The sequence below is a fragment of the Fundulus heteroclitus genome, chromosome 12 (assembly GCF_011125445.2).
Source record: "Fundulus heteroclitus isolate FHET01 chromosome 12, MU-UCD_Fhet_4.1, whole genome shotgun sequence".
Lineage (NCBI taxonomy): Eukaryota > Metazoa > Chordata > Actinopteri > Cyprinodontiformes > Fundulidae > Fundulus > Fundulus heteroclitus.
In genome coordinates this window covers 1,213,510-1,236,602 of record NC_046372.1, presented here as the reverse complement: position 1 = coordinate 1,236,602, position 23,093 = coordinate 1,213,510, and the positions used below count along the sequence as shown (strand labels likewise).

The window sequence follows — 23,093 nt, the reverse complement described above, 5'->3', positions numbered from 1 at the left end:
TGAAGTTAGGTGCCCCTGATACAGTATAGATGCAGCCATTAGGATTTCTCTCATTGATATAAAGTGAATATTACAGAAAAAAAAACATTTTAATTTAATGTTATGTTAAGAGCAGTCATCTTATGGTCTGTGAGATTACCTGCATCTCTGGAGCTGTTTTGGGCAATTCTGGGTACAGTTTGCTCCTAGAAAGCTCAACTACAGACTTGAGAGGCTGTAGCGTTAGGGGAGAGGATTCCTGTTCCGGTAATGCCAACACTGCAGGTTCCCTCGCACAGCTTTTCCCAGCTTTCTCATAGATCTGCACCATAGAATCCTCCTCTAGTGCTGGAAGAGATGGGTACAGGGCAGGAGCACTCGGGCTGCCAAACTGAGCCGTCACAAACGGTTGTTTCCACAACGGCACGTCGTCTTCTTCTGACCTATTGATTTGTGATGCAGCTTTGAGCTCAGAACCCTGAGCTTCCACCCCATCATCTTCTTTTTTTCCCCTGTTGGACTTTGTCTGCGGCACTGTCACTTGTGGCGTCTCTGCAGACAGATTAAGAGCTGACTGTAGAGTCTCGGTCAGCTCTGATATATTTTGAGTCTGTGCTGAGGAGGTCTCCTGTGTCTCTGTGGGTAGTTCTGATGGCTGCGCTGCTGTGTCTGTGGTCTGGACAGGATTCTGCTGGTCCTCTTTGGCCTCCTGAGGCGGACATGGGGGCAGACTGAGAGGGATCTCCGTGAAGTCAGAGGTGGATGCCTCATCGCAGACAGCGGATGGGGCTGGGGACTTTTTGTCCTCATCTGCTTGCTTCTGCTTCTTGCCCAACTGAGAACATAAAGAATATTGTTTTACCCTGTTAGAAACTGGGTTGACCAACAGCTGTGTGCATATCTGGCACCTTACACCAACATACAAATTTAACAGACAAGTCCAAACCTTCGCACCGAGTTATTGTTGAGTTGCACCAGATTAAAGATTACACAATCGTCTCCCTCCACAGTGATGCCAGTTTAATATCATTACTGAGCAAGAGAGAAGCCCCTGCTCTAAAAATGGATAGCATTAAGCTCAATTACTACCAAGACAGAGTAAAGGCTTTCTGGAGACTTTTGTATGGATAGAGGTGATAAAAATGTAGCTATTTGACATTAAATGTGTTGGAGAGAACCAAGGCGAGGCTTTTAAACTAAAGAACACATTAACAGCTGTGGACCATGGTGGTGGCAGCATCATGCTGGGGGTCTTTTTCTCTGAATGTTGTACTGGTGCATTGCAAAAAAATAGATGGCATAACAAAAAACAGAAATAAAAAACAAAATAAACACCACTACCTCCAAATTCTTTAAATTCACTTAAATCAACAGCTAGATGGACTTGGACACATTTGGATGCCCCAACAGGACAATGGACCCAATCACACGTCCAAACTGGTTTTGGAACGGATCAACTTTGAGTTTCCAGAAAGTTGTGAAATGTGCTTCAAAATCAAACTACTTTAAATGAACTCTACTGCAAAAAGATCAGTGAAGAAATGATCAACAACTGCAAAAATGTTGTGATCTAGGGCCAACTTGCTGAGGAACATGTACCAAAATGTGTAAGTGTATGTCCTCTTATCAGTTTTCTTCCCTTATTCCTTATGTTAGCTTTTTTTTTTAAATTATAGAATATTTGTGTGCAGTAGGAACTGTGTAGGTACACAGCATTTCCGCGAGAGTGGATAAACAAGTTATGATTTTACGAAACTGGCAGCCTAAAGTAAGCTGTTTCTCTAGTAATAACTGTTTCGTTGATTTTGAGCATTTTTTTGGTAAAATTATCAAGATCAACCCGTTTAGTCTGCGATAATAACTGCGATCATAACTTAAAACACAGGACGCATGAAGATAATTTTACTGCGTTCACCTGAGGAGATATTGTAACTCCTAGGCTTGCAGGCGCTTGTCCCTAATGGCCTGAAGAAAACGCTTTAGAGCTGACACTGCTCTGTTTGGGGGTATTTACCTGAGATTTTCCGCTGGTTTTTGTTTTGGTCTTCTTCGGTCTCACAGCCTCCATCTTTAGCGGCCTGATCCCATCAGCTCAGACCACAAACGAGCAGCGTACCGGCAGAGACAATGATCGCCGGAAAACAACAGATCATCATCAAAATAAACAACAAGCAGCAGCTGGAACAGCGACTCCCGTCTGTGCTAAAATTTCCTTTACAGATATCTATATATGTAAATATAAAAAGACGTATATATGTCGCCTGTTAGAAAGCCCCTTCGCTGGCAGCCCTCTGAATGCCGTACAGGGTAAACATGGTACCCACACAGTTTATAGGAAAGCGAAACCAGTGTCTGTTTATCAAACCCCTCTTGGCTAAGCTAGGCTAATCCCCTGATCTTCGTTCGTAATGTGGATTTATGTCTCCCCCCACACGCCCCTGTGTCTTCCCGCTAGCTTTTCATGTTATTAAAATACCATTTCAACTCGGGAAATAAAGTGTCACAGGACGGTAACTCCAGGCTATTGGTCAGCTGCCATTTGTTTTGTTTTGTTAGTTCCAGGAACTACAAGATCGCAATCAGGAAACACGTGACTACTCCACCTCTCTACGGCAAACGAGAGGAGACAAAGGTTACCAAACGCAAACCCTGTTATTTTTTTTAAACGTCATGTTTAAAACAGTGCTTTAAATAAAATAGATAATACTTTACATAAAAAAGAAATAAATATTATTTCAATGAAAAAGCCAAAAAAAAAAAAAAATTCAAGAAGCAAGTCCAATCAGAAACAGTAACAAAAACAATTGCATTATAAAGTTAGTAAAACGTTACGTCACTTAAAAAAAACAAAACAACAACTCTGTTTCAAGGTGATATTGTAAAACAGCCAATGTTTTAAGTTTAATCCAAACACAAAAACCGGTCAATGGACAAATGCTCAATGTATTATATGAGGATTTTATGTGACAAAACAAGTTAGTCCATAACTTGTTTTGTCACACACACATATATATATATATATATATATATATATATATATATATATATATATATATATATATATATATATATATATATATATAAAGTTAAAAGGAAAATGACCCCTTGTTTCATAAATATTTCACAAATAGAATTATTCCAAAAGTGTAGCATGCATTTGTTTTCAGCCCATGATGCTTTGTCAATAGTTTGTTGAATCATCTTTTGGTGCGATTACAATTAAATCTTTCGGAGTATGACTCTACACTCTTTTTTTGCGCATTATTCTTCACAACATAGCTCAAGCCCAGTCAGATTGAAGTAAGGGAATTCAAGTCATTTAAAGTCTTACTGCAGATTTTTGGTACAATCTAGATCTGGACATGAACTGAGCTTGTACTGGATTTGTCTTAAAAAATACTTTGATCTGGACTATTTAATTGTAGTTTTTGCTATATATCTAGTGTTGTTTTGTCCTAGAAGGTGAACCTCCACCCCAGTCTCAATTCTTTCGGAGCATTTATTTGGCTTTCTTCCAGTACTTCCCCTTATTTACATCCATTAATCTCCTTAGCAATTCACACCAACTTTCATGTATCTGAAGAAGGAAAAATATCACCAGAGCATGATGCTACCACCACCATGTTTCAGTCTGGGGAGGGTGTGTTTAGGGTGATGTAATGCACAGGGTTGTTTTTCACCAAACTGTTTTGCATGTAGGCCAAAAAGTTTAAATTTGGTCTCATCTGACTAGAACACCTTCTTTCACACATTTGCTAGGTTCCTTAAAGGAACTCTAAATTGGATTTTTTGTTGATTTCTTTCAGCAGTGGTTTTCTTCTTACCCTTTTTAATAAAGGCCCGAGATTTTGAGTAGCTGTCCAGCTGACAGATTGCTGACTCCTCCAGACTGATCATTGGTCTCTAGGCTGCTTCACTAATCAACCTTTCTTGCCCAATCTGTCTGTTTAGGTGGACTGTCATGGCTTAGTCAGTTTGCAGTAGTCATATACTAATTTATTTTCTAATGATGGGTTGATCAGATCTTTTTCACAGTTTGGAATATTGTTTCATACCTTAATCCTTCTTTTCCACAACTTCCTCCCTGACCCATCAGATGTGCTCCTTGGTGTTCATGAAGGTGTTCACCAATGCTTTCTAACAAACCTCCAAGCCCATCACAGAACAGCTGCATTTATATTGAGATTAAATCATATACAGATGAACTCTATTAAAGAATTAGCCAACTTCTAAAGTCGATTGGTTGCATGGCATTTTATTTTGAGGTATCAGAGCAAATGAGGCTGAATAGAAATGTACGGCAGACTTTGACCAGGGTCAAGAATCTTTTCCATTGTGATTTTGAGAGTCTGAAGCTGAAAGGTTTGGGAAACACTGATCTAATAAATGCTAACCCGCTATTCTAAACAAACCGAAGCACAATACAGACTTCCCTTTTTACCCACCAACTTTTTGAGATTATGAAATGGCGTGTGAGACACGTTTACAATGGACTTTTTACACATCTAATAATAACCTCATCAGACTTAAGATATAGAAATAGGTAGATCAGGGCACCACTGAATTATTCAGTGTGGAAAAACGATATAGCAAAATAAAACTAAATAATGACATTTTAAAAAAACTTGTGTAAATTACAGGCGATAGGCGATACTGTGTTACAAAGCACAAATGAAAACATGGCAACATAGGCAAAGCTAAATAGAAATACAAAACATCAAATGAGCACGACTCACATTTTCTATTCTTCATTCTAAGAACAAAAGCTGCTTTATGGTTTAAGCTGCACATACATTGAGTCTTCTAGGTTTTGTCATATCATATATTTGATGTTCAACAATGAGTGGTTTAAAGTGTTAATAGCACATATTTAAAAAAAAAAAAATCTGTTTCCTGATAGTAAAGGAACTCAGAAAACACAACTACGACTAACATGGTTCATAAGCTCTGATGCCCCTAACACCTTATTTAACCGCAAAGTTATGTAAGGCACGTTCTGTACATTCTTACTCATTGTATTCAGGGTTATTTAAAGGCATAAACATGCACTGTGGAAATTGTGAGGGGGTGTTAGAGGGCGTGTCTGTGGCAGAAGTGTGCATGGTGTTAATATACAGAGTCTTCGGGTACATCTGGATATCTGTATCTTGGCTGTATAATACATGTAAAGGCAGCTGTTCCTGGTGGCCTGTGTGACTTTGAGATGGGCTGAAGACTTCAGGTGTGCGGTGAATATATGCTTGGCTGAGGGCCAAGCTGAGGATCTCCGTTTTTTCCTTGTAGAAGCGCAACTCTATGCCTCGACGTCGCGCCAACACTAGCTCCCTCTGCACCATCTGCAGCTCCATTGCCAGGAGCCCAGGTGACCTCTGCTCCTGTTCCAGCCAATCCAGAGCCATGCTGCTCCGCATGCACTCATCTAGCCCTCGCTGGGAGTAGTAGGTGATCACACTCTGGGACAAAGGGAGAAAAACATGCAGTTATACCTGTGGAACAGCAGGTAAATTAGGGGGGAATCAAGCATACTAACAACAAACAGAAATTTTAAAAAATGTTTTAAAATTTACTACTTAAAATGTAAAAGCTACAGTTCGTAGTCCTGTTCAGAAATACTTTTTGTTATAGTGGGTAAAATTATCCTTCCATCCTGACAGTAGTTAATACATTATGTATTCAGAAAAAGCAGGTAAAAAATCGATTCCTTGGTTATCATCTTATCTATTGGTTGTCCTACATGCCAATCATTCTGATGTGCTCACGTAACACCAGTGTGCGTGCTCGTTCCTTGTTAGTTTCCGCTTGCTGGCTGTGCATGTGCACTTCTAGTGTTTTTGTATCCGGTTAGCTTTGGTGGTAGACGCTCATTGTAGCTCCGCTGCTCTAACTATACACTTTGAACATGGCTAAGAGTCGCAAGGAGCAAACCACGTAAGTTTATGAGAAGAGGAGGAAAGCCTCAGTAGAAAGAAATAAGACCAGAGTGGATTTGGGGGATTTTAATTCCCCCAATCCCTTTGAGGAGCGGAAGAGCATGCAAGACGGTCTTGCACATGTGCAGTTATTCAAAAAGGGACTTGGGGAAACTTCCGGAAAAATCACTGACTCTACCTTTAACATTTTGAAATATTATTTCTATCATTTAACAAAATGTATTTTGTATTCTGTAATCAGAGCTAGGCACAGTCTAATTATATTGTCCAAATCACAACTGTTTTTATAAAAATACCTTTGTCCTTAAAGCTTATCCTTTAACTTATTTTACAATCGCGCTCATGTCAGTGACATCCAAACAGCCCCTCGTCATTCCTTGGCTCCACCACAGCTGTTTGGCAGCATGTTTACCTGTCGAGAACATCGCTTTTCCCTCAGAGCCTTCAGTGTCCCGTTCCAGTGCAGCAGCTGGAAAACTGTCATCATCTCCTGAAGACAGAGGAGCACGAGGGTGTGAAATCAGGTTTTCCAAACTTCCAAATCAATGCTTGTAACAGTGTATTACAAAATTATTCCTAACCCTTGAACTTTTTCACATTCTGGAACTTTCAAACTTTTATTGCTTTTTAGTGAAAAACCAGCACAAAGTACTTTGAAGCACAAGGAAAATGAGATATGGTTTTCAGTAGATAAGATGCTTTATTTGTCATTATACATACAGTACAACAAAATTTCATAGATCAGATGGAGAGTTAGCGTGAGCTGCTGCGACTGAGTGAGCTGCCACTAATGGCTGACCTGACCAGCATGTCTTTAGTGGAAGTTGGAGCGCCCAGAGGAAACCTTCCTACACGGGGAAAACATGGATATACCACACAGAAATGCCCCTGCTGGGCCCAGGACTCGAACCCTGGACCCTCTTGCTGTGAGGCAAGAGTGCTAACCACTGTGCTAACACTGCCACCCATTCTCGCAAATAAAAATCTAAAAAGGAATTTTATTCAGCTACTTTTATTCTGATACTTCTTACTAAAATGCTGTGCCTTCAGAAGTCACCTAATTAGTAAACAGAAACCATCTGTGGATAACTCAGCATAAATTCAGCTGTTCTATGAAGGCCTCAGTGCTTTGTTAGAGAAAACGGCACCATGAAGTGAGGCAACAGACAGGTCAAGGATAAAGTTGTGGAGAGGTTTAAAAACAGGGTTAAGTTATAAAACCATATTCCAAGCTTTGAACATCTCACTGAGAGCTGTTCAATCCAGAGTTTAGTACAACTGCAAACCCACTGAGACACAGCCGACTACATGAACTGACAGGCTCAGCAAGGAGAGCATTAATTAAAGAAGAAACCAAGAGAACCATGGTGATGCTGTAGAGAACAGCAGCTCAGGAAATCTGGCCTTTATGAAATTCTGGCAAGAAGGAAGCCATTATTGATTAAAAGACTTGAGACTGGGGTGAAGGTTTGCCTGGCCTGCAGCCAGAGCTTCAATAGATCAAAACATATTCACACAGTAGAATGGGCCAAAGTCCAAACCAAATGTAATCATTATTGTTTGACAAGATGTTAAAAATACGTTTTCCATTCAGAAAATCTGTTCTCCATTCACTCCAACTGAGCTAGAGATTTTTTTTACAAAAGAAAATGCGCCAATATGTTTGTTTCAAGATATGCACAGTTGGTAGGGGCATATGTAGCCGTATGTACAGAAAAAGGTGGTTCCACAGAATCAGGACTGTGGGGGCGATACACACATATTTATGTCGCATTTATGATTTTCTTTTGTAAAAAAAAAAAAACAACCTTTAAGTTCTTATTTATAAGTGAGTAATTTAAATTTATATTTATTAAAACATACACTGTGTTGTGTTGGTCTCTCACATGAAATTCCAACAAAAAAACTTTGATGTTTGTGTTTGTAAAATAAGAAATAATTGGAAAGATCATGATATATGGATACTTTAGTGGGGCACTGTAGTCTACCAAGAATAAAATGCTGACATTTCAGCTTAAATCATACCTAGTGGTGTGGATGACTGGTCTGACAAGACATTACAAAACTCAGGTATGTCCCTGATTGATGAAACAACACCTGGCTGAACAGCTGCCATACATTTAGAGGTAGAGAGATACTCCGTACATTGACTTGAACTGATTAAATGACACACAGTGGGAACACACTAGACTCAATTTGTCTGAGGCTAAAGTGTAAAGTGTAGTGAATGTTTATGACGCTATGTATAATATATGTGACTCAACTTCCACTGACTGGATGTACAACATTTATGAAGGTGTGTGGCTGTTTGCTGACACTGTCGGTGTCACCAGATATCAGCGCGGGGTCATGAGGATATAACAATGATGATAATATTAATAAACCTTTTTCCTTTGCCTTTTATGCCCATGTCTGCAGATGTGCTTGTTTATTCAGATATAGGACTCCGAGGTGTTTCATGCCTCAGTTCCCCTGCCAGGGTCAGAGTGTGGACAGATACTTCAGGGAATAACAGACTGGGGATGTAATGGTGCACTCATGAGGCGCAAATACAACAACAGTTAAGCTAAAACATTTTAGTTGACCCTGACCAAATACAGCGCCCTTTGAAAAGTATTCAGAGATTTTAGATTTTTCACAGTCGCTCACATTACCCAAACTTTAACATGTTTTAACTGGTAGATAAGTTCAGAAGTGGAATGATTATGATGCAAAGTTTTCTACAGTTTGTAGAAATCTGTAAGGTGCAAATGTATCCATTCGTTGTTAGTCGGTGTTAGGGGAATGTCTAATCAGCTTTGAATAAACTCCTCCTTCCAGTAGTACCTAGTCTGCTCAGCTCAGCTTGGTTATTAGGCTTTTCCAAAAGTACTGGTACTTGGTTCCAGCTTCTCTTTTAGTATCTACGTTACCAGAGTTCCAAGCAAGCCAAGTCGAGCTGAAATCACTGATTAGCTAGGTGTGGCGTCACTGGTTGGGTCATTAGAGCGGCTCTGTTATAAGTATAAAATCCGCCATTGGTAAAAATGGCAACAGTGACAAATTCCAAGCAAACCAAAACAATGACTTAATGACAGTGCAGACATTTATGGGGCCTAATGAGAACGTACAGAGTGATAGACACTTACAGGCCACTGTATTACTGGATGGATGGTGGTGAGCGTTTAGTGACATAGAGGCTTAAATAATTTGCTCATTCTTCCGTGCAAAGTACCTCAAGTACCTATCAAACATCAATGTTTCATTGAAAATGTTCAATTAGATTTCGGCTGAGATCTTTGTAACACATGATTATGCTTTAATCTGCTGTTTGTTTTATGATGGTTGTCCTGCTGGATGGTGAAGCTCCCCTCCAGTCTAAAGTTTAAATGTCTGAAACTGGTTTTCTCCCAGGATTGCCGTGTAGTTAGCACCATCCATCTTCCCATCAGCTCTGACCTGCTTTCCTCTCTTCTTCGTGCTGAATAACAGCATCCTCACAGCATGATACTGCCACTACTGTGATTCACAGAGGGCGGCAGTGTGCTCATCAACGTTCTCTAACCTGCGAGCCTTTCACAAACCAGCTGTGCTTATACTAAGATTGAATTACCCGGGTGGACTCTATTTACTGATTTGGGGGACTCGTGAAGGCTTTTGGTTGAACCAGATTTTATAAAGGTTTTTCAGAGTAAAAGGTCACAGGGGAACACAAATGCAGGCGGTTTGCAGGTTTCTATGTCAGGATTCCTGGGGGGTGGGTTAGTTGTAGCTGCCTGGAGATCCTTTAGTCTGTTTATATTTTGCTTTGTCTTGTATTGTTCCTCCTGAGATAATTGTTAAGCATTCTTGTAACTGCTAGGATCAGTTCCTGTTTTATTTATCTTCTGTTCTTTATTTTCGTTAGATTTATCCTATCTTAGTTTAGCAAGGGTTTTTTCCCTCGTGTCTGGCCATTCACATGTTCCTGGTTAGATTCTGCTTTATTTCTTTTTCTTTTTTAAAATCACACCTCAACTCCACATGCGGCTTCCCTTCTGTTGTCTGCGCTTTGGTCCAAACAACAATACACCAAACCTGATATTCTCATTGCGAAAACATATGTATCCCTTTCCTCCCACGCCAGCATGAAGAACCACTTTGATTTAGTCTATCACGTAAAATCGCAAACACACAGGATGTGGAAGAATGTAAAACAGCTAAAGGGATACGAATACTATTTACGGCAACGTGTAGAGATACAGTACACTGGTACAAATGGGCACACTAACATTTTCCAAAAAAGAAAAGTGTGCACCGAGTTTTATTCCCCTTCACATCTACTACATGACACTTTATGATTTGTAAGCACAGCTAAAAAAAAATATTTTATATTTTTTAGTTTTACCTGGAACTCCAGCATGGTCCGTCCCATGTAGGACTGAAGCAGCGAGCCGTAGGTTCCTATGCTGGTGCTGGAGTCACACGCATCCTCCATCAGGACCTTCACACAGAGACATCAGGTCAGGTTAATATTCATTGCGAGTTAAACTAAACCAAAGGGGACTGGTAGCTGCAAACACCCACTGCACTTTCTGTAGTGGCTTGATTCAGGCTGTGAGCGATGAACTCAGCGGTGATGCGTCGACACGGCAGCTCGTTCACCAGCGAGTTCATTAGAGCCACGCGAGCAGCGTCCCGGCGAGCCTCTGCTTGAGTGTCACACACCTGAGGAGGCAATAAAAGAGCTGAGGTGTTTAAAAAGTAGCAACTGACGATGGGAAGGAGATAAGACGAAAGTGTCTGCAAGTTGAAAATTCCAGGGCGATCTTTCACATCACATTAAGATCAGATCTAAGATTACAGGCATTCAAACATAACCAGTAGCTGGAGGCTGCTGGCTAGCTCACAACGAGGCCTCTGAGAAGCAAAACAGGATGTGGTCATCTGTAAAAATCAATTAGTAAATGACCCACATGTACAATAGTGTTTGCTAGTATTATCAGTATCACTTAATTTCTTCATTCTTCAAAGAACCACCTAGTAAAATGTTTGTTCTGCCTGTTTTGAACCTTTCTAAAGGATTTTGTTTTACTTTGGACTCCAGTCAACTTTTTTCGTCCGTTTTTTGTATTTCTATGTGATTATGATAATGAGCACTGTGGACAGTGTGTGCTTAAGTGGAGAAGTGGATGGTAAAATTAAAAGTGTCAGACAGATCAACCATATCTGCTTGTCACCTTTAGGAAGTAAGAAAAAAAATCCTACTTGGACCTGAAAGAGGACCACAGAGATTCACCATTTTTCATTTGATCCATAAGACAAGTTGTCAGCTAATTGGTCTTTGGTTAACACCTTCATTAGAGTTAACATTGTATTTTCTGTCTGCTGAACTGGCTGGTTCCTGGTGTTTGTAGACAATAAAGCTCCAAAAAGCATAAAAATCAATCGTGTTTTAAAGCCTTTAAAACACGATTGCTAAATCATGATGAAATTAGTGCAATGAAATATCGCAAGATAACATTAAAATGGTTTGAAAATGCTACCTATCGACCACAAGAGAAATTACAGATGGACTAAAAGGTAATTTAATGTCTCTTTGTCCTCCATCTTGGCATGCTAAAGCTCCTGCCAGATGAAAGCAGCTGAAACTCTGTGTAGACTTGCCAGGCCCCTTAGTGTTGATTCTCTGCACACTGATTTATCAGACATTTTAACCACGCTCTGCAGTCCTTTTCCACACCAGAGAGAGAGAAACCCAACATTTAATAATGCGATTAATGTTCCTATGCTCCGCTTATCTGGAACAAACTTCCAGAAAACTGTAAAAGTGCGGAAAGCCTGAGTTCTTTTAAATCAAGATTAAAAACACATTTGTTTAGGATTGCCTTTGACTGTTTGTTTAGGATTGCCTTTAACATCATTAGTTAAATTTTTTTTTAGTCCAACTGTTCTATTGAATGTTCTATTTTGTTTCTACATTTTATTCCTACTTGCTTTTATTCTGTTTTATTTTCCTATATTTTAATCATGTAAAACACTTTGCATTGTCTCTGTACTGAACTGTGCTATATAAATAAATATGCCTTGCCTTGCCTAATGAGAAGGTCATGACTGATTTGATAAAACATGAACACTTTCAACTTTGATAACAGGTGATATTAAATTTTTTTCCCCAGAGTTCAATCAGAAAAATTGCTATATGATCATCCCTTAAAACACAACACATACCCTGATGTAGAATTTGCTCAGTATGAGTCTCTTGATGCCAAAGCACACAAAGTTCATGATATCACCTTATAGTTGCCAAAGCAGCTTCCTCCCGGCAGTGTGACGTAGCAGACCCAGGGGGGACCAGGGGACGGTGCTGACTCGTACAGCAGCAGGCTGTCGGTGTGGCTGCCAGATTTCCCACCAACCCCCTCCGACTCAGAGGACGAATCATTAGGCTGAGCCGCCTGCTTCTGCTCCCAGAAGTTATGCAGAATGCCCACCACGTTAACTGCATACAGACGGGTGTCAAAGTGTTAAAATCATCCCTGAAGTAATTCAGTATATGATCGTGAATTTCGCAAAATTACATTTCATTTTTATCCTTTAGCGCTGCACAGGGTACTTAATCTAAATATACAAAGCAGGACTCTGTATGTAATATAGCAGCATTCCTGCAAATGATTATTTAAGTAGAATGAGAAGCTGGAGGGAAACCTGCACCCTCATGTTTTACTCAGAATCTTCTGACCCTGTAAAGGTCTTTAATGGACCAGCATCCTTCCTTTATTGCATAGCAGGTCCCTGCAGCTCGGTTTGTAGCAGCAGTTCTGACTTCTAATCCACAGCATTCGATTATAGTTTTAGTTAATAAGTTTGAGAGTTAACTTCTCTTTTAAAGCTACTATCCAGACTGGTGATGTGAGCTGATAACGACAACACAGCTTTTCAATGAGAGGTAGACTTTCACTCCTGGATTTGATCATATAGACAAAGATTTAAAAAGCACACAGAGAAACCAGAAATGGTTAATAGTGCTTGGTGTGTATTTGGGTCGATGACATCACAGGAAGCACAAGGGTTGAGCTGATGAGGTACAGAAAATGGATTCTGAGGTGCATTTGAGTTTTTTTGAGCTAGGGTCCAACTCTGACCCCCAAGCGATGCCTGATTATTACAAAACATGATGAATCATGATTGGTGGTCTCTCTGAAACTGGATGAATGCTGCATTGTGCTTGTGTCACATTAAATAGTGACAGAGACCCACTACATGCAGTCTAAACACACAATTACTGATTTACCCAAACCTCTCTTTCTGACTGCAGTGACGGACATGTTTGTTATTTTCTTCCTTCTGGTGTTGACAAGAATAAGGACGATGCACTGCAGGTGAAGCGAACTTGAAGTCACACTTTTTCATGGAAGTTCAGGTGATGCTGCTGATGGTGGATTTCTGATATGGGAAATGTCTCAATGCCAGGAATGAGTGATGGGAGCAGCCCAAGCACTACTTCTTTGCCCCCTGTACTTTTTTGTTTGAAGTTGTAGCTTTTGATTCTGCCTTCAGTAAAAGGCTCATTCAGTTTTTTAAAGGCACAAGAATTGAGCCGATCAAAATAGACAAGATTTAGATTAGTCCAGTTTATTTTACACAGCTAAACAGACTATTTAATGCTCATCTTGAGTTTCTTGCAACTTTTAATCAATGTGTGAAAACACACACATTTTCAATGTTTCATAGCAATAGGACTTTCTTAGGTTGTTGAGCCACAGAAGAAAGGACTCAACCAGGGTGCCATTTTGCTCAGAACTGGCACTGGCCGGAGCAGTTTAGCAAGAAACATTAGAACTTGTAAATGATCTTAATTTATTCATAAAGCCCTTTTTGTAAACTGAGATCTTTTCCCATGAAAATCTGGCCAATCTGCCCATGACCATCACATAAACTACTTCCATGGGTTTTATTGTTGCACAACTATCTTGAAACCCATGCAGTGTTCTCAAATATATGGCTCCAATGATCTGCTGGTGTACAGAATATAGGCAAACTCATTTGATTGAGAAATTTTATTAAAAATAATCTTATCTGGATTAAGTTGCACTCTGCAACAAAATTAGTTTCATTAGTGAAAAGCTACCATCTAAATTTGGAGGGATTTTATAAAATGGGCGTGGAAAGCAGCTTTAAAAACAAAAGTTTTCCCTTAGAAAGTTACTCACAGTCTTTGGGGCTTCCAGGCGTTTCGCTCTGTGACAGGTATGACAGGATATCCTCCTCCAGCTGCACGTAGCTCATCTTCATCCAAGCTGTAGTTCTGCTGCTGCTTCAAAAACTTTCAGCCCTCGGTTTCTTGTTTAAATCCTCCATCAAAAATGTGAAAACTAGCATCTACTTTCAATATCCCGACGCAGAACAGTGGCTTTACCAGAAGTCTGAATATAAAGGCGCATCCTCCACTCTCAAACCTCATCCTCCCCGGCAGCGTGAACCTCTCACCAGGGTTTCTCTTTTGAAGCAGACCATCTTTGTCACTCTCTGCACCAATTAGCTCAGAGGGCCCCTCAGTCCCTCGGTACATGGACACAGAGGTGCAGGGCAGGAATGCCGGGGCCCCTCCCCTCTGGGCTGTGCAGCTGGCTAATCCCTGAACATAGAGCCAAACACTTTAAGACCTGCGCAGATTTCCCAAGGAATCAGACTGCAGTTTTCTCAGGGATCTTAGCTGGACGAAAAACATTACAGATCCAGTAGATATTCTTGTTTTGTGAAGAAGAAAAAATAAATAAAACTGGCATCAAAGGAACAATTCTTCCCCTTGATTAGCATCAAGGATGTGTGGGGGGTGGGACATTTTTGACTTCGCACTCAAATTTGAACCCACCGAGTTCAGAGTCTGAGCTCCATTCATCCCTTCCATATGAAAGGCTTTTGTTCAAGTGTGAATTCAGCCCCTTTCTAAAAGCTTCTTACACATAAATTAGCCAAATTTGGACAGAAAGCGGTTTCTTAGCTACCAAGGTTTACTTTATCCTGCAGAGTAACTGAGGTTTTACTTATAGCAGGTGCACTAACTGCATCTTTAAGAAAATGAGTGTCTATTATAACAGAAAATCCCAAACTAATCAGTAATCTCAACAAATTAGTTTAAAATTAGGTTTTTCGTTGCCACTTTAAAAAGTTTGCCATCATTCTTGCTTAGCGATGCAGCAAAAGTTTCACTTAAATTTTGTTAGTTTAATCCAACTGAACATTTTGGCATAAAAAAGCTTTCAGAAGCCACACCTCATCACTCTTGTATGATTTAATATCCTGCAATACACAAATGTAAAATTAAGGAGAGCTGAATCTATGTAAAGTATGAAGGCAGTTTGAACCAAAAAAAAGAACCTGTTCAGAGAATGATATATTTTTATTACTATTGATGGTATAAAAGAGTTGCCGTTGCTACGCAGAGACTCTCCTGGTGTCCTTTTCTCCATCCATGTTTAATTTACAGTTCTTTAGCTCAGGCAGAAGCACTGAACATTTGGACAAAACAAAAAGCATGTGGACAAACTGTCTCCTGGTTGATGGAGTCCGTCTGCAGTTACGCGTTATCCCCAGAAGGAGGCGCCCTCCAGGCTGGACTTGATGTTATTTTGGTTCTCCCTTCTGGATTTGGTGACCAGGTTAGCCTCGCCCTTCTGCAGACGTCTCCTCTGCGCCGCCTTCTGCTGTTTGGTGAGCTGCCGCCGCACTTTCTGACGCACAACGTCCTGCAGCGTGAACAACGTCAGCGGGTTTTTGCATTAATGTAGTCACAGTTTAAATCCACAGAGAGAGCACAGCTAAATATTTTAAAAACTGCAACATCAAGTGGGGACTCTGTAGTTAAATCTGCAGGATATGAGAAGTTTCCCCCAGAACTTTTTACTACTGATGCTACGATTAATCCAGGCTGAACGGCGTCTTTAGTACTACAACCAGAACTAGTATTTGTAGCCATTGTTATACGTTATACTTACTGGAGGAATTGTGGAGCAGCCCCCGATGCTGCCTGTGGTGGCTTCACTGTCGGTTCTCCTTCTTCTGTGCTCTGCAGTCTGTTGAAGACTGTCAGAGTCCCTGCAAACAAAAAAAAAGTTGTTATATTCTGATTGTTTGCTTTGCACTGTGGATTTCCTCATTTGATCCAAGGAATCATATTAGGGTCAATTAACGCTTTATTTCAAACTCATTAGTCGGCGTAATCTTAACCGCGTTAACGCAGGTCACATGCTTTATTTTAATCGTGCTGCGTATAGGGTTTGCAACCTATCTGGCCGCAATGCTTCCCAAACTTTTGTGCAGCCTAGCCTCAGATCTGAAAGAGTGCTGTTTAACTGATTATGCTTTTTCATCCCCACGATCTAAGCTTATATCAACAATACAATGATGTTCACCATGAAGGAAAAACTGTTGGCTGCAGCAACTTCTTCTCTTTGTGTCATGTGACCTGCTCCAGTCGTAAAACGTCTTTATCTTTAAACCATATTATCAACAAGTAATATCAAAACAAAGAGTAAACATGCTAACATTTGCTAGCACAGTAGCAAGCATTTCTTTTTAAACCCTCGCTAGATGTGGCATCCTGTCCTGCAGAGACTCCTGTTGGGATCAAATATGTCACTGTTAGGAAAAATGGATGGAGATAGGTGAATATCCAGAACGTCATGGGTGAGTTAAATGGGACAATGACACCGACTTACTGTAGCTCTCTAAAGTGAAAAAAACAGGACTGGTTCTAGGATCGGACCTTTACGGGTGCTCAGCAACATCATCATTGAAAAATGCTTAGTTTGTTTAGATCTAAGATCTTTTAAAATACATTTGATTTTCAAACCCTGGCTCACCAAACAAGGATTCATCTCCATCTATGGTTTACCCCCCCCCCAATGCACTGACATGCTGCCCTTTTGAGTCCGACTGCAACATGCAGTATCTGCAACATGTAAGCTGCGAGGGGTGGTGGTAAAGTCAGCCCAGGTTTTGATATATTTAACGTGATCAATGGAAGTGAAAAGTTCCTGCTAAGTTGTTTATGGATGTGATAAACCTTAACTATTAAAATTGTCCCAATACTTCATGTTTTTTTAGAGCATTTTAAAATATACAAGGTGTGGCTCCAAACTTTATTTTGACACCAGGTCTCGTCTTAGTGGCATCTTCTTTTCAAAGGTGGGATTTTTATTGTATTTTTCAGCATACGACTGATCTCACCTGAACGGTTTGAACTCCTTATTGGAGGAAGAAAGCTCTGCCAGCTCTGGACACTCATCCTCTGCTTCCTTCAACTCCTCCTCAAACTCTCTACCCCCTTCCTCGTGGCCTGCAGCTGTGGACACCGCCTCTGGAGCATCTTCTTTAGATCCATCAATCCTTTCCTCCCAATCTTGTGTCCCTGCAGATGTCTCGCTGACTTTCAGTCCCTCCAGTTCCAGCATTGCGTGTTTATATTCATCAATGTCAAAACCCTCTTCCCCTTTTTCTTCCTCCTCATCTGAAGTTTCTTCTTCACTGTCGTCCTCCAGTTCTTCTTCGTCTGGTCCAGCCGGATGTAAAAACTCAGCATTACTCTCCAAGTCTTTGGTAAAGCCGCTGGCTGACACTTCAACGTCGAGAGAGTGGGACCGCCTGAGGAAATAAAGTATCGGTAAGAACTACGTTATTTTTAGATACAGAACAAACAAACACCAAATTCAAACTCAACCTTTTATTCAACCAACTTTTTACCAAAACTGCCAGTTTTTAAAAAAGAAAGTGTGCTCTTTGAACTCTTTAAAGGGAACAGAGCTTGGTGATGGAGCATTCCTGGGTCTGCATTTGTGATTGGTTGGGAGAATTTAATGACTGTAATATTAACCTACATGGCTAATATGTAAAAGGAAGGAAAACAGTTCTTCTATTGAACTTTTTATTGACCCTTTTTTTCTATCATCAATACACGACTATTGATTGATATATATTGTCATTGAATTATCATCCAGCCCTATATTTACAATCCAACAAAGGTCTTATTTTTTATTTCTAAGCATTTCAGATGGTTAAAGTTAGGTGGTGTTATCCATTTCAGAACCAATTTTGACGTGTGTGCCCTGTCAGCATGCAATCTGCGCAAGTAATGCTGGCCCACACATTTAAGTTGACAGTGGAAATCTTTTTTTTTTTTTTTTTTTTTTTTTTAAAATCGATCTTTGGTTATATGAATCGGATCTTTAGCAATTAATATGAGAACTGATTCATAACTGGAAAATCTTTTTCTTTTTTAAACACAGCCCTAGGCGAGAGCGTGCCAACCAAGCCAGGAACACATTCTCCACACATCTTTAAGCTTACATGGACAAGAAAATGACTTCTGGAGAAAAGTTTACATTCAGAGATGACAAGACCCTCTGTAGATCATTCGTTCATGCCGTATCTAGTTTGGAATGGAGCTTTGAAATTGACCCAGCTATAATACACCCCAATCCACCACAGAAGGCAGCCATAAACCGGTAACCACTGGGAACTGTAAGAGAAGAGTGTGACGTGGTAAAAAGCAAAGACAAGAGCAGAACCTGTTCAGTCTGCTGGTGCAGCACAGGAGAAAAACATCTAATGACGCTCCAATGTCTGTCTGACCTGAGAAATACGTTGATCAGCAGAACCTGGTGGATATGACAGGCTTGAGGACAGTGTGCATGTAGCTAAACAACTGAATTTAGTGGTTGAGGGACAAACGTAGAGCCCAGGCTTTCGAACCCAAAAACGTTGAACCAACTGTTAAGCAAGGTGTTGACGGTGTCATGCTGAGGGTTTGTTTTGCTGCCACTTGTACTGGTGCATTGCACAAAGTGAAACAAAATACGAAGGAGGGGAACAGCTCCCAAAGTCTTTAACCACCCCACAAATCAACAGCTAGATGGTTGAAACCTGGGACATAGTTGGGTGTCCAAGAGGACAGCTGTCCCAAACACACATCCAAACAGGATTTGAAATGGACTAAGGTAGACCCTTTGGATATAATAAACAAATACTGCACTCCAGTTCTTTTTGATACTGAACACAATAATCTTGTGCTTATTTGTTTGCTATATACTGTGCAGTCCTGCTTAGTTTGACCTAGACAGTATAGAATCTCTGCAAAAAAAGAAAAACATTTCACATGAAAGTAGTTCATTTTGTAAGTATTGAAATGTCAGAAGTTACCTGATATCTTTGAAAGTCGGAAAGAGTTCGCTTTCATAATTATATCTCTTTGCAAAGAAATCTCTGATGCACTTGACGTCACGGTCAAAGTACCTGCAGACAAAGGTTGGAGATGTGAGCAAACCTCATCTTTTGGCAATTCATTTTAACCGGCGGGACAGAGACGCACCATTCAGCGTTGGGGTGGGATGTAGACACCATCTGAGGGAAGTCGATCATAGTTATGTGGTCCTGGTCGTCCAGCATGAGATTGAACTCATTGAAGTCTCCGTGAATCAGGCCATGATTGGCCAGTTTGACAATGAGCTCCATGAACTCGCTGTACAGGGCGGACGGGTCCTGCAGCTCATGCACCTGACATCTGCAGCGGAGGGAAAATGCACTCAGTTTATGAGAGGAGAACACAGAAGTAACGTTATTACTACGACTGTCGTTCGTAGACGAAGGTGGAGGCTGGCCAGTTTACGCACAGAGGAAATCCATTGATGAGCTCCATCACTACAGCATGTCTGTTATAATCCACCGGCTTGGGAACGGGAAAGCCCCGGTCGTACAGAACCTGGAAAGGGAGAGCAAAAATAGTTGAAACGTTTTATTTTCTCTGCTCCACACGACCTCATCCTAACCCTTCCACTGATTCATTACCTTCATGTAGGCAAACTCCTTCATGGCAGAAAGGCGCGAGAGATAAAGCCAGGACATATTCTTTCTGTGTTTGTGGTAATCCCTCTTGTTTTTTAGGTTCCTGAAGGAGGTGCGACCGAGCCTGTGCAGCTTCAGAGCGTACTGCTCCCCGTCTGGACTTGCAACTATATAAATATCTACACACAGTAAACAAAACCAAGAGGAGGGACAATTCTTACTTGGACCATAGGAAAGATACAATATAATGATTTTTTCTATTTGCTTTGACTAAAAAAGTTTTGATTTTTTTTTTTTTTTTTTTTTTACCATTTGTTTAAATTTGTACAAATAAAAAATTATCACAAAAACTATGATTCTGTAAGTTTTTTAAAAATGATTTCCAGCAGTGAGAAATATAGAAGTGTTAATACTGGATTCTGAAACTTCAAACATGGCAACAGCTTAAAAGTTAATTTAAAAGAATAAAATGTTTTAACTGTGTAACTAAGTTTCACCAAAACACTACAGCCAAACCTAATTCAATGTAATACAATAACAAACTTAACATAAAAGATTTTTTCCCCCCCCTTACCTGATTCTTTGCCCACGCCCATCTGGTTACCAACTGACAGAATCACTTCTCTGGAGCAAAAAGTCTTTAGAGCCAAGTAGTCGTATCCTCCGTAATTCAACCTGTAGCCCTGCACGGCTAAAACGAACACACAAAATGGATTTTGGAATAAATGACCCACATGCTGACATCTCCACCGCAATAAGGAAGACAAACACCGAAGCTCTTACTTTTGGAGCGTTCGTAAACCACAAGTTTGTGTTTCACGAGTTCTCGGAGGATCTTGTTGCAGCCACCGTGCTTGAGGCTGGCAATGGATGAAAGAAGACTCACTGGAACGATTTCATGGTTCTTCATCCCCATCTCAACCTGTGAGAGCAGAATTCAGAAAAAAAAAACAACAAAAAAAAAAAAACACGAAGTTAGCCTCTAAATGGGAAAACACGGCAGCATAGAAGCTGTCTTCGGCCACTTTAACAACTTTCTACAATTTATTCATACATATCCAGTAGGGGTGGGCCTTTATCCTATTGTTTTATCATAGATAATTTATTCTCATAATACTTATATATAATAATCTTGAGAACGATAGTTTTCAATTAGTGGTGTCTGAAAACCTCCAAAATTGTCAGTATTGTTACGATTGTTATTTTTGCTATTTTTTCCCCACTGTTGGTTTCCTGAGAGCCGCAAAACATCAACAAAAAACAAAAAAATCACACTTCTTTATGAGACTAGTGTCCTGATGAATGCTAAATGTGTTTTTTTAAGGACAGTATCTGTGTTTATGGGGCTATAATTAAACTGTATCATGCAGTCCCAGCCACACAGTTACCCAACAAGACTGCATAAAGCTGTAAATAGTCTTATCACTTTTACCATTATCCCGATAGTACCACAATATATATTGTGAAAAAACTTTTACATCAATACTGCCCACCCCTAATATCCAGGCTACCTACTATGACACTTTCTTTCTTATTAACACTTTCTTTTGTTTAGTAGAAAAAGATGGTGATAAGAAAGTATTGACTATATCTAGAGTAGTGAAAACAGTAAAAAGATTATTTGTGTCTTTCAGTTTGAGCAATAAATCTTAAAAAATGTGGAGCCTTTATACAAAATAAGAAATTTTACACAACAGCAACTGAAACGTAACAAAAATCTAATCCACTAATATTCAAGAGTACATATTATTGTCTCTGATAGTAATTTCTCTTTTCAGCTCGTCTGGATGGCATAAGCTATAAGTATAATCACATTCAGACCTAAATTAATTGGACTTCGGTAACTGTGTTGATATTACAACATTAGCCCACGGTGAGTTAGATTGTCAATGACAAACAGAGCTAAGCTAGCTGCTGCTGCAGTTTTAAACCCGAACGAAGCGGTTCATTTGTTACTTACAGCCGTGAGGACCCGGAAATCATCGCGAGATAAATATCTCAGTATAATAACGTTGAGCTTTCCCATATTACTGCAAATGACCAGAACAAACTAATACTGTAAAGAAGTTTTCCGACTCCCAGAACATTTAACACAGCTGTAGCAAACACATGTGCCAAGAGGATCTTCTTCTTCTTCGTCTGTAGCGTCGGCGGATGCAGTCTGCTTCCATTGCGCCACCTAGAGGACTGGAGACTTCTAGAGACATAAGTTACCAAAGTTGTATGTCAGTGATATATTTTTTCTTTGAAAACCAGAACGAGAATACAGAGTATAGTGGAAAAGGTCGTTCTATTTAGCCTTTCCAGAGTAATATCAAGCTTTTAGTCCTCATCTGAATAAGTACATCTTATTTTTTTCTGGCTGACTGTGGTGTGAGCACAGACAAGTGGATGTGTTAATATTTAATGATGTGTTATCCATAGCTACATGTATCCTCAGCTGGTTTATGACTGTTTCCTGCTTATGATTCCTGTTCCTAAATGGCTTTTAAAGGTGTTTTTGTAACGGCTCTCCGGTATCTCTATTGTCCTTTTGCTCCCGACAAACCTTTGCACATTTTCTGATTTGATTCCTGCTTTACTGAATTTACTCGTATATTTTATTGTATTTCCTTTTAGCTTTACAGAAAGAAGAGTATGGGTTTAACTCCCTGCTGAGGCCTTTCTGTGCTAAGCTTGAAAGTTGCCAAATCCACAACATCGTTAGGTTATTTTGAAAAACACACACTTTAACTTACTTGGCCAATCTAAATTGCCCTTTGGTGGGAGTAGGTATGTACATAGTTGTTTTTTAAGATTGGCTAACATTTAACATCCTCTTCACATAAACATTCTGACAACCCCAGCTCTGTGACTAAACTAGCATCTTCCAAAAGCTGCAGAGCCTCCGATCCTCCTCCTGTACGTATCAAGGAACATGCTCAGGACTTTCAGATGACCTCTCTGTGATTCACACCGGGCCCTAGCAGCAACCTTATCAGACATGATAGTTTCTAGCATCAGGTTGGGCCTTTTGTCAGAGATTATGGAATATCTGTGATGACACGTGGCAGAAATAAGAAAATCAAAAAGATAACAAATTGTCAGATGCAACCACCCACGGAGACAATATTAACCACTAAGTCATATCAACCACTAAGTCATATAAACTGGCTTTATTAAACATTATATATATGTGTTATATTATGTATATATAGTGTTATATTATGTGATGGATCTGCACAAAATAGTCTAGATTGGTGATATGAAATATATATATATATATATATATATATATATATATATATATATATATATATATATATATATATATATATATATATACATATAGTGTATTATTTTTCCAGAATCCTGCAATATTAATAGAGCATCACAATAGAAGCT

At 39.8% G+C, this 23,093-nt stretch overlaps 3 protein-coding genes across 4 annotated transcripts in view; all 3 read right to left on the bottom strand.

The window, feature by feature from the left end:
- The window catches only part of epg5 (ectopic P-granules autophagy protein 5 homolog (C. elegans)), a 29,066-nt gene extending 26,480 nt beyond the window's left edge, over nucleotides 1-2,586 (bottom strand). The window contains exons 1-2 of the mRNA XM_012863473.3: nucleotides 1,994-2,586; nucleotides 140-814 (exon numbers count right to left, since the gene is read on the bottom strand). Coding sequence (XP_012718927.2) covers nucleotides 140-814; nucleotides 1,994-2,047 — 729 coding nt within the window. The 5' untranslated portion in view covers nucleotides 2,048-2,586. The remainder of the gene's footprint in view (nucleotides 1-139; nucleotides 815-1,993) is intronic.
- A 1,630-nt stretch (nucleotides 2,587-4,216) lies between these two features.
- Nucleotides 4,217-14,432, bottom strand: LOC105926884 (protein limb expression 1). Of its 2 annotated transcripts, XM_036143641.1 has the most exons (7): nucleotides 14,287-14,432; nucleotides 14,081-14,181; nucleotides 12,164-12,369; nucleotides 10,455-10,595; nucleotides 10,276-10,371; nucleotides 6,322-6,399; nucleotides 4,217-5,432 (listed from the first exon to the last, which is right to left on the bottom strand). In XM_036143641.1, exons 2-7 carry the CDS (start codon nucleotides 14,160-14,162, stop codon nucleotides 4,986-4,988), a joined length of 1,050 nt encoding a protein of 349 aa, XP_035999534.1. In that variant the 5' UTR covers nucleotides 14,163-14,181; nucleotides 14,287-14,432; the 3' UTR covers nucleotides 4,217-4,985. The 2 variants fall into 2 exon arrangements, with proteins under 2 accessions (XP_035999534.1, XP_012718831.2); XM_012863377.3 differs by having other exon boundaries at nucleotides 14,081-14,431.
- An 819-nt stretch (nucleotides 14,433-15,251) lies between these two features.
- riok2 (RIO kinase 2 (yeast)) lies at nucleotides 15,252-21,864 on the bottom strand. Its single transcript, XM_012863583.3, has 10 exons — nucleotides 21,670-21,864; nucleotides 20,493-20,631; nucleotides 20,284-20,400; nucleotides 19,713-19,888; nucleotides 19,538-19,626; nucleotides 19,237-19,428; nucleotides 19,068-19,160; nucleotides 17,100-17,513; nucleotides 15,866-15,965; nucleotides 15,252-15,616 (listed from the first exon to the last, which is right to left on the bottom strand). Exons 1-10 carry the CDS (start codon nucleotides 21,733-21,735, stop codon nucleotides 15,455-15,457), a joined length of 1,548 nt encoding a protein of 515 aa, XP_012719037.2. The 5' UTR covers nucleotides 21,736-21,864; the 3' UTR covers nucleotides 15,252-15,454.
- Nucleotides 21,865-23,093: the final 1,229 nt, after the last annotated feature.

Coding starts and splice junctions, on each gene's coding strand:
- LOC105926884 (XM_036143641.1), bottom strand. CDS start 14,162: ATGAAGATGAGCTACGTGCAGCTGGAGGAGGATATCCTGTCATACCTG. Junction 12,370..14,080: donor GCCTGGAAGCCCCAAAGACT/GTGAGTAACTTT, acceptor GTCTGTATGCAG/TTAACGTGGTGGGCATTCTG. Junction 5,433..6,321: donor AAAAGCGATGTTCTCGACAG/GTAAACATGCTG, acceptor CCTTTGTCCCAG/AGTGTGATCACCTACTACTC.
- riok2 (XM_012863583.3), bottom strand. CDS start 21,735: ATGGGAAAGCTCAACGTTATTATACTGAGATATTTATCTCGCGATGAT. Junction 20,401..20,492: donor GGTTTACGAACGCTCCAAAA/GTAAGAGCTTCG, acceptor TGTTCGTTTTAG/CCGTGCAGGGCTACAGGTTG. Junction 19,161..19,236: donor TCCCACCCCAACGCTGAATG/GTGCGTCTCTGT, acceptor CTTTGTCTGCAG/GTACTTTGACCGTGACGTCA.